A 17394-nucleotide genomic window follows, 5' to 3' on the forward strand; every position below is an offset into this window, starting at 1 on the left:
GTTCTCTCGAACTTCTCGATCCGGATGTTTAAGCGCCGACCCCGCCTGACATCCCAGCCCTCTTTAGACTTGCATGTTCTTTATTTTTCCCTGCCTGAAGCTGCAGTGGCTGCTGGATAACTACGAGACAGCAGAAGGTGTGAGCCTGCCCAGGAGCTCCCTGTACAACCATTACCTGCGGCACTGCCAGGAGCACAAACTGGACCCCGTCAACGCCGCGTCCTTCGGGAAGCTCATCCGCTCTGTCTTCATGGGGCTGAGGACTCGGCGCCTGGGCACCAGGTTGGTGGGAATCTGCAGTTAAATGAACATAAAGAAACCCCACTGCAGCATCTCTGGTGCACTCAGAACCTCCTGAGCCTCTTTAGAAGGTTCAGGTCTTTCTATTCTGAGATCTACGGAAATAACCGACCCTGACCCGGTGGGAAAATGTGTTTTATGTGAACTTGGAATTGCTTCTCATCCCATGAGGATCCCATTACTCCAGGGAACAGCTGGAGCTGTGTCAGGGCTTGGGCTGGAGCTCAGGGAAAGGTTCTTCTTTCCCCCGAGGGTGCTGGGCACTGCCCAGGCTCCCCAGGGAATGGTCCCGGCCCCAAGGCTGCCAGAGCTCCAGGAGCGTTTGGACACCGCTCTCAGGGATGCTCAGGGTGGGATTGTTGGGGTGTCTGGGCAGGGCCTCAGTGATCCTTGTGGTCCCTTCCAGAGATTCTGCATTGTCTGACAAAGATCAGGTAACTCATCCTCACAATTTTCACTGCAGAGCCCAAAATTCTGGGTCACCAAAGCAGTTTCTCATTTTGGGTCCAGTAAAGATCCCCCATTACAGACCCTGTGCCCACAGCTTTGGTACAGACAAGTTGTGGAGTTATAAATGGTTTATTTCTGAAATACCCAAAACATCAGGCTGAATCTTGCAAGAGGGTTTTTTTCTTCTAAACCATCAAAGATCTGTAAGATGTTACAAGAAAAGTGTAACATGAGAAAATAAACTGTAATTACAGATGTGTCCTTCAAGGGACCATCCAAAGCTTCTGCACAGCTGAGTGTCAACTTTATCCCAGCTTCTAATATTTAACAAGTGGATAATATATTGCCTGTAAAACAGTCATTGCTCTGATTGTTGAAGATTTTACAATAAAATTCAAACTTAAATATCTGGGCTTTTCAATGAGAACAACACCAGATGTGACCAAGGCATTCCACAGCTGGAATGTGGAGGTAACAGTTGTAGGAAGAGCAGGGGAGCATTGGATTTCTCTAGATTGGGTCAAATGCAAGGGCTCTGAAGGGCTTTCTTTGGAGGAGAGAAATTCTTTAATCCCATCAAGGATTAAAGAATAAACAAGAAAGCAAAAAAAAACCCACTGAAAATTAGAAACGTGCAGGCTGGGAAGGGAACAGTGAACCTCAATTCTGACCAAGAGCTGAGCCCCATTATTTTATTACTCATTGTAATTTTAGGTTATAAACGCAGCTGTTATTTGTTTTGCAAGCACTTCAATCACTTAGACAGGGCTGAACATGGGGTGTGTGTAAAACCCTTTGGTGCAGTCACAATGACCCTACAATTCAACTGGGCCCCTGAAAAGAGCAAATTTCCCCCAGAAAAGAAGCCAATTTGATAAATACTCCTGTCTTATATTTCTCTAATTTTCCCAATGGGAAGCATCCTTGGATTTAAGGTGCCTCTAGTTCCAGTTTTAGTGACATAGCAAAGGAATTTTAATCCTCCCCCCTGTGCTCTGGAGATGCTGTTGGTGCTCCCCTGGCTTGCTCTTTTCTCCCTCTGAGGACTCAGTTCACCCATTTATGGTGACAAATGGGCTCAAGCCAAGTTGGACACTGTCACCACATGTCCATGGCTGCAAAACTGTCCTCACTCCCACTGGGACCAAAAAATTCCAGTTTGGTGGGAAAACTTCAGCTGACACATCTGTCTCCAGTGTGGTGGAATCACATCCTCCTAAGGAGCACCACAGCAGCAAAGGAGAAAGAATTCTCCTGTCCTTGGCAGAAAGCTTTCTGTTTTTACAAAACCTACAAAAATGAGCAGCTCCAAGGACAAAACCACATCAAAGCCTGGTGCTGTTGCTGCAGAAGTGCTGGCAACAAAAGGACATTTTTCTTTTCATAGTGGGCCATTCAGTCAGGCTCATTTTATCCAAGTCTAGATGAAGATGGACACTCGTTTTTTATGGAAAAAACAAATCCCTAAACCCTAATCAAATAACAAAGTGTCCCCTGTGGTCTTTCATTCACTCTGTTTAATAACACTTTTTATTGTAGTATTTCCCTCCTCTCTTCCCCAGTCACCACGGGTTGTTTGGAGCAAACCTGGCCAGGTTTAAGGGTGGATGCCACTGCACTTGGCCACACGTGGATTTAAATTTTCTAAGGGATGATGGCATTTCAGTAGTTCATCCCTTCAGCCACTCAAACAGTGCTTGGCAGCCGTGTTCTGCACGAAGTGGGGTGTGTTGTCCAAGCAACCAGGGCCTCAATGCCCCTTCCACTGACTAAGTTGATATTTCCAGGGGAAATTCCAAATATCACTACTATGGGATCCGCCTGAAGCCAGAGTCACCGCTGAACCGCCTGCAGGAGGACACCCAGTACATGGCCATGAGGCAGCAGCCCATCCACCAGAAGCAAAGGTAGGTGCTCCCAGGCCCTGCCCAAATACTCAGCAGGTCCCTGGGATTTGGCTCTGCTTCAAAGTTCAAACCAGGTGGTGCTGAAGAACCAGAGCCGAGCTGTGGAAGGGTCCAAAACCTATCCCAGGTAATGCCCCATCCCTGGAAATATTCAAGGCCAAGTTGGATGAGACTGTTTTGGTGGAAGATGTCCCTGCTCACTGCAGGGGGTTGGACCAGATGGCCTTTAAAGGACTTTTCCAACCCAAAACCTTCTGAGACTCCATGGAATGGGGTTTATCTGCCTATTTTCCTTGCAAGTGGCATGTTCCACCTTGTGTGCCACCTTTCACAGCCTCCCTGTAGCCAGAATGGTCCAGGATCTCAGCTATGGAGATGTTGGTGCCAAATCAATGTGAAGGACCTGGGGTTTTGTGCTGAATTTGGGTGGATTTTGGTGTTTTGGTTGTTTTTCTGTGTAAAAGTGCAAGTTAAATAGTGCCATGTTTAGTCTTGTGCCTGAGGAACTATAAAGATTTTAAAGTAATTTCCCAGTGTGGAAAAGGATTTGGTATTGCCTTCATTGCAAGCATGGACACTTCTGGTTGTTGCTGAAGTGCAGAAGGAGCAGAATTTATTTCTTCAGCTCCCAAACAGATAGTAAATGCAAAAAGTCAGTGCTTGAGAGAGAGTTTGCTCTGGAACCCCCTGCAGTTCTGCTCCTCTTTTTTGGTTTTTTGGTGTCACCAAACTTCTTAGCCTCTTTAATTCCATCTTGGGAAAACATTTCAAAATGAGCTTCTCATTCCCCCTCCATTTGAGTCCACAATATAAATGATCAGCCCTCAACGTGTTTGCCTCAAATGTACCAACCACTCCATGAACTCACAGATGTGTGTTGTAAACAACAAATAAACGTTGTGTAGGTGCTCTCCCCTGTCTGTGTGCATCCTAATCCATCCTAATTCTCATGGGGTTTAGGTACAGAGCAGCCCAGAAGATGGATGGGATGGCAGAGAGTGCATCCAACAGCAACCCCCACACCACACCTGAGCAGTCAGTGGCTGCTCAGAGCCAGCACCACCAGCAGTTCATAGGTGAGGAGCCTCCTTTGGTGATGATTTATTCCCCATCTGGGATCTGGGCTTTAAGGGGAAAGTTTTATCCAGCAAGTCCTGACTGCTGTGCATTTGTGTGCTTTCCTAATAAATCTGCAGCATTTTGTTTTTTTCAGATATATATATAATTTATATATAGTGTGTGTTCTATAGGATTTTGTAGTGTCACACTTGCTAAGTTTATTTGCTGACTCCAGGAAGGCTTTTTCCTTGAGTCCATGGGTCTGTTGGGTCCCTCATAGCATGTTCTTAATTCATCTGGTTTTATCTAAGAGTGGAGGTCCTGGAAGAGGGAGGAAAGCAATTCTCCCCCTTGCAAAGGCTGCAATGGGATCTGAGTGGAGATGATTCATATTGACCTTTTCCTTGTGGAACAGACCCTCTGGATTTGCTGCTTCTGGATCTGTGTCTCCATCACAAATCCCAGCTCCTGACACTTCTGCTGTCCAATTCTATTCCCCATTGTACTCCTTAAATACCAGAGAGACATTTTCCAGGCTTTGGGGAAATTCTAATGGATGGTAGATGAGGATAATGTTTTCTTATTTCTCTTACTACAATCAGAAAGGAAACATTTTCCTTTCCCCACTGAGCCCACTGGGCTGTGGTTGTTTGCTTTTTCTCAATATACCATCAAAAATCAGGGAAAGGACTAAATTATCTCATTTTTCCTGTCTCATCCCAGCTGGAACATGAAAGAGCCTCCAGTGACAGCAGCACCTTGTGCTCACCTGTACTCTGAGCTTTTCTAACCCTCAGCATCTTTCCCAATTTCTTTTCCCAGATGTAACCCATGTCTTTCCTGAGTTCCCAGCCCCTGATCTTGGTAACGTCCTCTTACAAGAAGGTTTCACCCTGAACGACGTGAAAACTCTGCAGGTTCTCTACAGGAGACACTGTGAGGTGATTGTTTGCAGTATTCTTTGGTGATTATTTGTAATTGATTTATTAACTGATGTGGGACATCATTCATGTGACCAGCTCATATCCCACTCTTAGGAAAAGCTGAAATATAATTTGGAATGCTTTGTTTGCCAGGAATCACAACTCAAATATTGTGCTTTATGTGTTTTTTTCATCACATGACCTGTTTCTTGTTAGGCTGGTTACTAAAACGGTGCCAATCCCGTTGTTTTCCATGTAAATTATTTACTGTGAGTGGCAGCACTCAAGCTGAGTGCTGACCCCGTGGTGCTCTTTGCTGTCAGGCTACTTTGGATGTCGTGATGAACCTCCAGTTCCACTACATCGAGAAGCTGTGGCAATCCTTCTGGAGTCCCAAGGCACCCCCTAGTGATGGCCCCACTGCTCTGCCTTCCAGGTACTCCCCAGCCTTCCCTGCTCCATTTTCTTGCTGATAGATTTCTTGTTAAGATGCACCAAGTGTTCTTTGCCTTTTTGAGTGCTTTGGATGATTTGAGATGGTTTTCTGCCCTGCAGAGCCATGACAAAGAGTGTTGGAAGTATTAAATATTGTAATGCAAAGTTCAGAGCTCTGGGAAGGTGTCTGCTCTGATTAGAGAATTGTGGGGTCACTGAGGTTGGAAAAGCCATCCAAGATCATCGAGTCCATCCATCCACCCAGCACTCAACCACATCCCCAAGTGCCACATCCACACGATTTTTGGACACTTCCAGGGATGGTGACCCCACCACTGTCCTGCACAGCCTGTTCTGAAGCCTGATCACTCTTTCAGTGAAGAAATTTTCCCTGATGTCCAATCTGAACCTCCCCTGGGGTGACTTGAGGCTCTTTCCTCTCATCCTGAGGTTGGACATTCGTGTCCCTTACACCTCCTGCAGCAAAGAAGGGGATCCTGCTTCCCCAAGTGCTCAGGAGCAGACAGTGATGATTCCCTGCCAGGAATCAGTGCTACCCTCTGGCTAAGATTTTAGGGACTCTCTGAGGTTTTAGGGATTTTAGTGACTCTCTGCCTTGCCTGGCTGCCCAGACCTGTCAGTGCCTCGTGTTTTGAGGCAGATCATTGCAAACAAAGCTGCTTTAATCTTTTCACTCCTGCCTGGCTGGTTGCTGTGCCTTTTCCTCATCCTTTATGCACTGGGAGCTGCTTCCAGGGGAATGGAAATAAGTGAAAACAGAGAAAATTGAAAAAGTTTCAAAAGTTTGGAAAGGTTTCTTCTTAAAATTTCCATCACAAATCTGTCCACTCACTGATGCTATAAAGATGAAGGTTTTCCATTCAGAAGAAAAATGGTAAAACATTGAGTAATAAACAAAAATCCCTCAAAAATCTGTAAAATATGGCCCTGTAGATGTTGCCATGGGGATATTTTCCTGCAAGGAATCACTGCAGCTGTCTTTGCTCGGTTTAAAATCTCATTTTCTTGAGATAACAGCTCCTAGGCAGATTGCAACACCCCAGGAGCTGTTTCTAGGTACACAGGGGAAACTGGAGGCAACTTTTCTGCAGGGCTCTCCCACCTCTCACACCTCTGCCAGTAACCCAGAGAGGTAAATAACACACTCCCTCCCCTTCTTAATACATAAATATAAATATAAACCCCAAATATTAGGGAAGTGGCACACTGCAAGCATGAGAAGATGAATGCATGGATGCACTTCACAGCAAGTTTCATGAGCTGTTTCTCCATGTGGGATTTTTTAGGAGCTTTGCCCATGGAGTTCAAAAATTCTAAAATTCTAAATTCTGCAGGCTGAGGCTCGAAGTTCCACTTTAGAGCATGTCCCAGGCTTGGCTTTGATGATTTTGATGCAATGCATGGGGAAAGACCCTTCCAAATTCCCAGTTCCTGGCACAATGTGTGGGTGAGCAGCTCTGCTGTGATGCTCTGGCAGGGAATTCAGGTTTCAGCTCATTCTGCTTGTTGTGTAACAAATATATTGTGCCTTTATACATCTCCAAAGTAAAAATAATGGAAGCTGGATTGACCTCAGTCAGTTACAGACAATATGTTCTGTTCTCATCTAAACATTCATTCTCCTTGCTTCTGAAAACATTCAGCATTTGGTGCTGAGGTGTTAAACACCTTGAAAACATCTCAGTATCAACTAACCTGCCCTACATTGGCTGCAAAGTTTTTGTCCCCGGTGCTGTGGCTCAGGAGGTTGGGAGCAGAGGGGAAGGAGAGGGGTGAGAAGTTTTTGGGAACAGCTGGGGCTGTAAGGGGGAACCAGCTGAGCCTTTGCTGGCTGAAATGACTGTGCTGGAGCTCAGTTCCCACATGAACAGGGGGATGTGAGAGGCAGTCAGGTTAAAAGGGGAAGAGGGGAAGGCAGGCCAAGCACCAGGAGTGTGGATTTGAGGGAAAACTGCTCCGAGCTCTGGCCCCAAGGACAGGGAGGTGCTGGCAGAGACAAGACCTCTAACAAGCAGTCAAACATTTCCTTGTGCAAGGCACACAAACATCTTTTTTTCTGCTGAAAATTGGAGTTAGAAATGCAGAGGGAGGGGGAAATCATTGAATGCAAACCTGCTGCTAACTCTGTCTCCTTCCTCCTCCTCCTCCTCCTCCTGCAGTGAAGAGGAACCCGAAGGGACCCTCCCAAAGGACAAACTGATCACCCTGTGCAAGTATGAGCCCATCCTCAAGTGGATGAGGAGCTGTGACCACATCCTGTACCAGGCCCTGGTGGAGATCCTGATCCCTGACGTGCTCAGGCCAGTGCCCAGTGAGTACCCACAGCCCCATCCTGAGTCTGATCTCACTCTGGCTACCACTTGCCACAGAGATTTCCACTTGGAGGTGTTTTTACACCTGGAGGTGCTCCTGCATCATTGCTCTGGGTGGGTATTTTGTACCCCGTGAGAATTCCCCTCCCTTTTAAATTTGGTGTGTTGCATAGCACATCTCCTGATTTTGGCCAGGAGTCAGGTGAAAAACACTATTTGGATATGGGACTCTTTGGGATGTGGCTCCTTGGAGTTCTTTGTTTTCACAGGACCATCCTATGCCCTGTTCCTGATTGCACTCCTGGAAATTAGGGGTCAACTTTTTGGGGGATTAACAATGGGGTATTAAGGGTTTTCTCTCTGATTTGGATTCCCAAATGTCCCTCTGAGGGCACTCACAAACTGGGGCATGAGGGTGTCTTTGAAGAGTGAATTTCAGTGCTTGGAAAATGTTCAGAAAGGCCATGAATAAGAAAAGTATTAAAGAAATAATAATAATAATAATAATAATAATAAAACATATAAATGTGTATGTTGGAAAAGACCTCTAAGATCATTAAGTCCAACTGTCATAAGAGAAAGAGTACGAATAAGAATAAGAAGTAAGAGTAAGAATAAGGGGAAGAGGAAGAAGAAGATGGTGATGATGATGATGAAGAAGAGTTTGAGTAATAACATCAAAGAATAATTTGGGTGCATCAACCCAGTTGTTTTCCTTGGTGCTGAGTTGACATCTCAGCTAACCAGCCCACGGGCTGTGCTTTCCCAGCAGTCCTAAGCTAGAAAGTGGTACCCAAAAATGCTACAGAACAGCTTTTCTGACTTTGCAGCCTTCTTTGCAGGCACGCTGACACAGGCCATCCGGAACTTTGCCAAGAGTTTGGAAGGGTGGCTGATGAATGCCATGAGTGAATTCCCCCCACAGGTTGTGCAGACCAAGGTGAGCAGAGATGGGCCCAGTGTGTGTCTGCATCTTGCAGTTTTCCACATGGATTGGAAATTCCTACTAGGGTTTGGCCACCTGGCACAGTGCAGTGATTGATTCTGAACCAAAATCAGCCAGGAGTGGGAGCACAGGTGGGACAATTCCTTGTACCAGAAGCTGGTGATGCTCTGTCTATGGAGCCATTCCTGTGTCCTGAAATTGCAGATGAAGCTTTGTGGGAGAAAATCATAGAGCCACAGAATATCCTGAGCTAGGAGGGACCCACAAGGATCAAATCCAGCCCCTGTCCCTGCCCAGACACCCCAACAATCCCACCCTGAGCATCCCTGAGAGCGGTGTCCAAACGCTCCTGGAGCTCTGGCAGCCTTGGGGCCGGGACCATTCCCTGTTTTCTCTTCCCTGGAATGAGGCTGTCCTGGAAAGCACAGGAGTCAAGGCTCCTGCTCCTGCTTTCCTAAAATCAAGGATTCTTGCTGCCTTTTCCCACCTTGCTGGTTTCTGCTGGAGGCAGAGTGTGAAAGCCTGGTAGCTTAAAGAGAATAAATAATGGAATCACAGAACTGTTTAAGTTTGGGTCCTTCCACTGCTTTGTGATGAGTGCATGTTCTACCTGGTGGAGCACTGTGAGGCCCAGGCAACCAGGGAGATGTAATGGGAGAGATCAGTATCCTTTATTCCCTACAAACCAACCCAAACTGAGCAGCACCTAAAGAGACCCCATTGGTTCACAAACCACACTGTGCCCTCAACATGTTTCACTACCATCTGTGCCCAAGGATTGACTGAGTTGTTCCAAGTACCTGGCACAAGGATTGGGTTGGAAATGACCTTTAAGATGATTTGAGTCCAACCACTACCCCAGAACTACCTCAGTTCCCACGTGAACAGGGAGATGTGAGAGGCAGTCAAGTTAAAAAGGGAAGAGGGGAAGGCAGGCCAAGCACCAGTAGTGTGGATTTGAGGGAAAGTGCTCTGAACTCTGGCCCCAAGGACAGGGAAGGACTGGCAGAGACAAGACCTCTAACAAGCAGTCAAACATTTCCTTGTGCAAGCCAGGCCACCATTAACTGTGTCCCCAAGCGCCACCTCCGCGAGCGTTTTGAACACTTGCAGGGCCGGCGGCCGTGCTGGTGTGTGCAGGGCCGGGCAGGGAGCAGTGTTGGTGCTGTGTTGCAGGTGGGGGTGGTGAGTGCCTTTGCCCAGACCCTGCGCAGGTACACGTCCCTCAACCACCTGGCGCAGGCGGCGCGCGCCGTGCTGCAGAACACGTCCCAAATCAACCAGATGCTCAGCGACCTCAACCGCGTGGACTTCGCCAACGTGCAGGTAACCACGGGCAGGGCTGCTGTGCTCCTCACTGCTGCACTCTGGGACAGGTTCTGGTGGTAACCAGGTATCCCACAGGCAGGGCTGCTGTGCTCCTCACTGCTGCACTCTGGGACAGGTTCTGGTGGTAACCAGGTATCCCACGGGCAGGGCTGCTGTGCTCCTCACTGCTGCACTCTGGGACAGGTTCTGGTGGTAACCAGGTATCCCACAGGCAGGGCTGCTGTGCTCCTCACTGCTGCACTCTGGGACAGGTTCTGGTGGTAACCAGGTATCCCACGGGCAGGGCTGCTGTGCTCCTCACTGCTGCACTCTGGGACAGGTTCTGGTGGTAACCAGGTATCCCACAGGCAGGGCTGCTGTGCTCCTCACTGCTGCACTCTGGGACAGGTTCTGGTGGTAACCAGGTATCCCACGGGCAGGGCTGCTGTGCTCCTCACTGCTGCACTCTGGGACAGGTTCTGGTGGTAACCAGGTATCCCACGGGCAGGGCTGCTGTGCTCCTCACTGCTGCACTCTGGGACAGGTTCTGGTGGTAACCAGGTATCCCACAGGCAGGGCTGCTGTGCTCCTCACTGCTGCACTCTGGGACAGGTTCTGGTGGTAACCAGGTATCCCACGGGCAGGGCTGCTGTGCTCCTCACTGCTGCACTCTGGGACAGGTTCTGGTGGTAACCAGGTATCCCTCGGGCAGGGCTGCTGTGCTCCTCACTGCTGCACTCTGGGACAGGTTCTGAGGGTAACCAGGTATCCCACGGGCAGGGCTGCTGTGCTCCTCACTGCTGCATTCTGGGGCTCCACAGACAGGTTCTGATGGTAACCACTGGGCTGCTGTGCTCCTCACTGCCCTACACTGGGGCTCCACAGACAGGTTCTCTGCAGTGTTCAATCCCCAGCTGAATGAACAAGGTGATGCTTTTGCTGTTACTTCACTGGGTAAATTTTCCACCTCACTGTGAGCAGTGGAAAAGGAGCTTCTTTAAGACTCACTGATCATTCAGGCTGGAAAGGATTCCAAGATCATCCAGTCCAACCTTCATCTAAACCTCACCATGTCCACTAAACCGTGTCCCCACATCCACTCATTTTTTTGAACACTTCTGTGGTGGTGACTCCAGCACTTCCCTGGTTACCCCATTCCAGTGCTTTACCACTTTTCCAGTGAAGAATTATGTTTCCAGTGAAAAACAATATATATTATTACCAAAAATTATGTAGTTCTAAAAATACTGTGGTCCAGAAAGATCAGAGGGGCCATGATTCAGAGCTGGTTTGCAGCACTTGCCTGCTAGAAATTAATTCCTGGGTTGGGAGACAACACCATGCCTGGCATGAGTAACTGTGAGCCCTTCCTCCTGAGCAGGAGCAGGACAGGAGTAGCTGTGAGCCCTTCCTCCTGAGCAGGAGCAGGACAGGAGTAACTGTGAGCCCTTCCTCCTGAGCAGGAGCAGGACAGGAGTAACTGTGAGCCCTTCCTCCTGAGCAGGAGCAAGCCTCGTGGGTGTGCCAGTGTGAGGAGGGCATGGTACAGAAGCTGGAGCAGGATTTCAAGCTGACCCTGCAGCAGCAGAGCTCTCTGGACCAGTGGGCCAGCTGGCTGGACAATGTGGTCACTCAAGTGCTGAAGCATCACGAGGGCAGCCCCAGCTTCCCCAAGGCAGCCAGGCAGTTCCTGTTGAAGTGGTCCTTCTACAGGTACATTTTCTTTCTCATTTTGGGGGTATTTCTGCACCAGGCTTGGGGCATGTAAAGAGCTCCCTGAAAAGCCAAGGCCAAGTTCTTTACACCCATGAAACTGTGGTTCTGGTGTCCTTTCAGGGTGGGGATATGACACTCCGTAAACGAATTACTTAAAGTGTTTTGATACTTTTGAGTCAGAGGCAGAGACAGTGTTGAGTCCCACAGTACCTCCAAGATCCAGAACTCACATCAGCCACAGCACAGGTGTAAAACTCAACCCAGATTTCTTATTCCTGACGTTTCCCAGCTCCATGGTGATTCGAGACCTCACCCTGCGCAGCGCCGCCAGCTTTGGCTCCTTCCACCTGATCCGCCTGCTCTACGACGAGTACATGTTCTACCTGGTGGAGCATCGTGTGGCCCAGGCAACAGGGGAGACCCCAATTGCTGTCATGGGAGAGGTGAGAATCCTTTACTCCCTACAAACCAACCCAAAATAAGCAGCTCCTCAAGAGACACCTCTGGTTCACAAATCGCACTGTGCTCTCAGCTTGTTTTACAGCATAAATTATTTACTGAGTTGCTTTGAGTGCCTGGTACAAGGATAGAGCTCCTGGAGCATCTTCCCTAAGCTGATGGATTTTGGTTTTGGGGTGGTTGAGCATCATTTGGGCTTTGGAGGCTTTTGGAGGAGGGAAGGAAAGGATCTTCCCACTTCTCGGCACTACCTGTGACTGCCAGCCCTGACCTTGGGATTCCTGACAGGGCAAAGTCCATCTAATCAAAGCAAAAATTATCAAAAAAAGTTGTTTTAGCAACTGAACTTCTCCAGGCCTCTACAAGCTCCAGCATTACGTGTACAGTCAGCCACTCTCTCCGTTTTTGAGGTGAAGAAGAGGATAATGGGGTTGTTTGGGCTGTTTGTGAGGGTTTGGGGTTTTTTTTTTTTTTGGTTCACCAATCAGGCAGTAAGTCTGGTGCCTGGCTTGCAGGCAGGTCCTGTCCTGCCTAGCTGAAGCCACATCCAGTTTTTCTCTCTGAAATACAGAGTTAAAAGCCCCAGATGAACCTGTGACAGCACTGTTGAAACTACTGTTAGTTTAAAACTGAGCCCATGTGCTCAAAATTAACCTCATTTGCTCCTTGAAGCTTCCACAGAACTCATGTAGGGAGCCAGGCAAACCAAAGCCTGTTGGTTCTGCCTTCCCTCCCCCTCCCACGCTGCTCCAACTGCAGTGCTGACTCCCCCTCTTCCCTGCAAAACCTCCACCTTTATTGATATTAAAGGAACATGCAAGGCAGAGACTGGCTCCCAGCAAAACCCAGCTGTGGGAGGCTCTCATCCCTCAGGCTTTTCCTTCATTAAACCCTTGCAATATTCCTGTTCTCCAGGAGGAGGCTGATTCTTCCCAGCAAAGAAGGATGAATCGTGTCCTTCCATTCCCACTGAACTTTGCAATTCCCACTCTGCTCAGCTCCTGCTGCTGCCCAGCTTTCCGTGACCTTTCAGCATTGTTGTCACAGCAATTTGGTGTCTCAGACCCCGTCTTTGAGAGGGACACCACTTCTCCAGGGCCAAGGAGCTCTCTGGTTCCACTTGGCACCACGGCCTTGCTGGCCAAACTCCCTCTGACATCACTGCAAAGGCTTTGCAGAGAGATGAAGGTGGCGTCCAGGAGAGGGGAAATGCCTGAGAGGTGGAAAGGGCTGGAGAAAAGGCACCACCTTCGCCTGTGGCAGCACTTGGTCATCACTTGGAAGACGGAAAAATTTCTCCCTTCATTCCAGAGCTAAATCCTGCCCTGGATTGTTGTGTGTGGTGTTTGTCCAGAGGTTTAAATGGCAACAGAAGGCTTTTCCCCCAAAACCTGTGGCTGTTTTGGATTTCTGCTCTCCACCACCAGCAGTGATGCTCACGGTCTCTCCCAGGTGGTTGAAATTGTTTGGTGATGCCATCGAGCAGGTCTGGCACCTTGGCTCCCCGAAGCCTCACTGACCCCATGACTCCTTTTTCTTTCAGTTTGGTGACCTCACATCCCTGTCCCCGACACTGCTGGACAAAGGTACCTGCCCTCCCTGCCGGGAGCTCTGCTGGGTCAGGCTGGGCTGGCTGTGGGAGGGGGAGAGCCTCTGCTGCCTCTCACAGCCTGCTGTGCTGGGAAGAAGCTCCTGGTGGCTCCGTTCCCTGCCCTGAGCCGTGTCCTTTGCAGATGACATCAGCGAGCTGGGCACCGAGGTGGACCCGGAGCGGGCGCTGGGGGAGCCGCTGGTGAAACGGGAGCGCTGCGAGCCCGGCCACTCTCTGCAGGACATCTGACACCGGGACTCGGCTTCTCCCCAGCTGGACGGAGCCATCCGGAGCCAGGCTGGCTGTGCCCAGCCCGGGCCTCCCCGCATCTGCGTTATTATAGTGCCTCTTAGTTTCTCTTTATGTTTACTTGTGTTTGAGGATGGGCTGAGCCGGGGCAGGCGCTGGGACGGGGCTGGTTTGGCCACCAGTGTCCCTCCAGAGTGGAGGGAGAAGCTCCAGAGTCTGCTCCCAAGGGATGGAAGCCTCTGTGGTCAGCAGCAGGTGGGATGTGCCTGGCTGGGAGAACCTGTCCTCGCTCTCCAGCCGGAGCCAGGCGCACAAACGAGGCTTTCTCTGTCAGGGAAGGTGCTTTGGGTTCCTTCCCCACGTCTCAGACTTCACTGTGATACAAACTTGAACCAATCAGTGCCCAAGAAGAAGGAAAAATACCCGGCCCTTCTCCTCCAGCCTTTCCAGACAAGCTGTCCTGGCTCTGGCTTTGCCAAATCTCTTGCAGCAGGGAGCACAGGACAGCTGGTGTCCCTCGTCCCTGCCTGGGGAGAGGCTCCAGGCTGCACATCCCGGCGGACACAGGCGTGCTCTGGGACTATGGGATGAGCATTCCCACCTGCTTCTGTATCTCCCATCTTGGGACTTCACCCCAATGCTCCTGGGATGCCAACTCAAGATACCAAAGGACTCTGAGGCAGTGGCAGCTGGAGGCAGAGCGTGTTCCTTGTCCCCCCGCATCACGATGCCTGGGGGCAATCCCGTGGCAATCCCGTGGCAATCCCGTGGCAATCCCCATCCTCCACGGTGCCCAGGCAGACAGGAACTGGTCCCACATCCAGGGGTTTGTGAAATTCCCACTCCATGTCACTCTGGCATTGAAGGAGGGTCTGAAACAGGGACGAGGGTGTGTGACCGCAGTGCCTTAGGGTGGGCCTTGTTCCCATTTCCCCTGCTCCAGGTGGGCCAGCACAGCTCAGACTGGCCCAGCAGCCCATCCCAGGTAGGGAGAGGCTGGCACAGACCCCGGGGACTCAGCACTCCAATGGCATTTCCCTCCCTGGTTCCCTTTGCCTTTTCCTGCAGCGACAGTGCAGGGGTGGCTCCCATGGGGCTGAGCTGGGGGAGCTCAGCAGGGTTTTTCCCCCTTTCCCATGTCCTGGGGGGCCTGTGCTGACATGGATTGCCCTGGGATGCTGTGGACTACACTGGGGTTCTGTGGGCTACAGGGCAGAGGAGGAGGGGGGGAATCTGTCATCAAGCTAACCTGCAAAAACAAAGCCCTGGAGCAAATCTCTCTGTGAATAAAGGCTGTGTCATAAATAGCTTTTATTATTATGGTTTCTAATGATGCGGTGTTTGGTGTGAGCTTTTCCAGGGGTCTCGTGTACATTTGCCTAGCAGAGTATATTCTATCCAAATCTCTGATTTTCTTGTTCCCAGTGGCACTAAGGCAGCTGTGACACTTTCAAACACATTCCTAATGGCAAGTGAAATGAGAGTGTGTGCAGTGGCACATCTTCCCTCTGTCCCATGCTGTGCCAGGGTGATGTTTGTCTGTAAATGTCTCAAATGGAAGTGGCAGGAGAGAATTGAGAGAGGCAGACTTAAATGTACATAACCATGAAAACTCCCCAGGTCAGAGTCCACACTTAGGATCCTGCTGATGAGATAAGGGAGTCTAAATAAACAACTGAGCAACCAAATCTTAACTGCCCTGTTTCCACTGAGGGCCAGAGGAAGTTCAACTCTTCCTCTGAGGGAAGCCAGCGTGCAAAGGAGATGCTCTGGAGCTCTGCAGCAGCGTGTGAGGAGGCTGGAGGAGCACCCAAACCCCTTTGCACAGAATTCCTAGCTACACCTGAACAGTAATAAATGTGTATCCAATACTCAGGCCTGCACAAGGAGTGTCGTGGTCCCATTTCTTCTGTGATCCCTGAGAGGTGCCAGGAGATGCTGCAGCAGCTATGGGGGGATGCAGGAGCTGCCCAGGGCAGGGTAATTAAAGCAGTTTTGGGCAGGATCTGGGGTGTGCAAGAAGGTAGATTCCCCCTGGGGCAGCAGCTGTGTATAGGGGTAACCCCATCACAGCCAGCCTCAGAGGAGAGGAGAGGCTGGAGGACCAGACTGAGCACAGGGCCACAGGAGGATTTTCTATTTAAGCTTCCAGACTAATTGAGAGGATGGGAGCAGTGAGGGTGGGAGGGATGTGACAAGTGCTGGGACATTCCTGCTCTGACCCCTTGGGAAGGTTCAGCCTCAGCTTCTGCCTTCGGTTCACTCTCCCTCTGGATTATGCCCAGTCTGGCTGGACCAGTTAGAGCCTCTTCCTTTGGGAATCTCGGGTCTGGAAGCAGGAGGTTATTTCCCCCAGGGGAACTGGGCAGCACCTCCTAACCCTGAGAAAATCTGCCTCTACATAGAAAGCAAACACAGCTCAAATCCTCCTGTTAGTACCTACCCCCCAACCTCGGCCTGCCTCTGACTCCATCACCCCCCCTCGATGGGCAAATCCTGCAGCGATTTCAGCACAAGCACCCCAGGATTTTGTCTTTCACCTCTTCCCAACTAGCAGAGAACACCAGGAGGTGGCAGGAGAAGGGGAAGTGGCCAGAGGTTGACACCAATCCCAGGGAAATCAGAGGGGTACAACATTCCAGAAGCAGTTGGATGCTGCCAGTCCCTGTGGCTCATCCCAGAAGGGCAGGGTAGCACAGCCCAGGGATTCCTTGGGAGCAGCCCAAGAGGCAGGGGACACTGCAGAGCCACCAGCCTGGGAGGTGCTGCTGGTCTGGGGACAGCCAAGACATCTTGGAGAGCTTCAATCTGTGCCAGGGTGTGAGGCTGGGATGAGCCCCAGACTTGCCTCCTGTTTGTCCACTCAGGAATGTGTGCCTTGGCTGGGATGGCTTTAGATTCATGGTCTGGCACTCCTGGATTGTCCCCACAGCATCAGAGAACAGGCACCTTCATCTAGGAAGCCTCTGGGACAAGGGGATTTGCAAAGAGAAATGAGATGAAGTTCTCAAAATGGACCAACACAAAAATACAGATTTCAAAACAGGAGCCAGACCCGCCTTTTGTTGTTTGCTTCCAACTTCTCCTGTCATTTGGTCTGAAACAGCACCTTCTCTTGTGCCAGTGGAGCCCTTGGCATGTCCAAGTGGCCACAGGGCACAGGAACATCAGCCAAGCCCCTGCCTGGACTGGCAGGGAAGGTTCAGGTGGGCTCCCAGCACCAGCCCCTGCAGTAACAGTTCCAGTTTCCACCCAGCTCCACAGCCCCCCTGCCCCGGCATTGTCCCCAGCCCAGTGTCACCCCCTGCCTGCCCCAGCCCTCTGTGTCCTCACCTTCCCACTGCTGCCCAGCACAGGGCTCAGGCTGTGGGGATGTTTCATTCCAGACCCTTCCCCATGGAGCCAGGGGCCCTCCTGTCCCCCAGCGCTGCCCTGCCCTGGGCTTCACAACATCCCTGCTCCTTCCCTGGCCCGGGGGATGTCTCTGCAGGGAGAAGGGCCTTTCCCTTCTGCTCTGGCAACAAAAAGGATTCCCTGGACAGAAGCTTCCCTGCCCTTCATGCGGCTGTTACCATCCCTGCACAAGGCAGGCACAGACTGAGAGGCCTCAAGGTTGCAATTCACTGCTCCCCTGGGTACCAGAGGGGACAGGTTCTGCTGGCCCTACCCTGCCTGGTCCCTGGCCTGGCTCTGCAGACGAGGCAGGAGGAACCTGGCT

General features: G+C 50.5%; 1 protein-coding gene across 3 annotated transcripts in view; it reads left to right on the plus strand.

Moving 5' to 3' along the window:
- LOC134054268 (DNA-binding protein RFX2-like) overlaps positions 1–15027 on the plus strand; it is a 62863-nt gene extending 47836 nt beyond the window's left edge. For 2 of the 3 annotated variants that reach the window (XM_062509882.1, XM_062509883.1), the window contains 12 exons: positions 101–282; positions 2538–2657; positions 3618–3733; positions 4539–4657; positions 4963–5075; positions 7255–7406; positions 8250–8347; positions 9530–9679; positions 11166–11374; positions 11667–11820; positions 13380–13422; positions 13570–15027. In XM_062509882.1, coding sequence (XP_062365866.1) covers positions 101–282; positions 2538–2657; positions 3618–3733; positions 4539–4657; positions 4963–5075; positions 7255–7406; positions 8250–8347; positions 9530–9679; positions 11166–11374; positions 11667–11820; positions 13380–13422; positions 13570–13676 — 1563 coding nt within the window. In that variant the 3' untranslated portion in view covers positions 13677–15027. The remainder of the gene's footprint in view (positions 1–100; positions 283–2537; positions 2658–3617; positions 3734–4538; positions 4658–4962; positions 5076–7254; positions 7407–8249; positions 8348–9529; positions 9680–11165; positions 11375–11666; positions 11821–13379; positions 13423–13569) is intronic. The other variant, XM_062509884.1, reaches the window with a different exon arrangement.
- Positions 15028–17394: the final 2367 nt, after the last annotated feature.

This window comes from Cinclus cinclus, chromosome 28 (assembly GCF_963662255.1).
Source record: "Cinclus cinclus chromosome 28, bCinCin1.1, whole genome shotgun sequence".
NCBI lineage: Eukaryota > Metazoa > Chordata > Aves > Passeriformes > Cinclidae > Cinclus > Cinclus cinclus.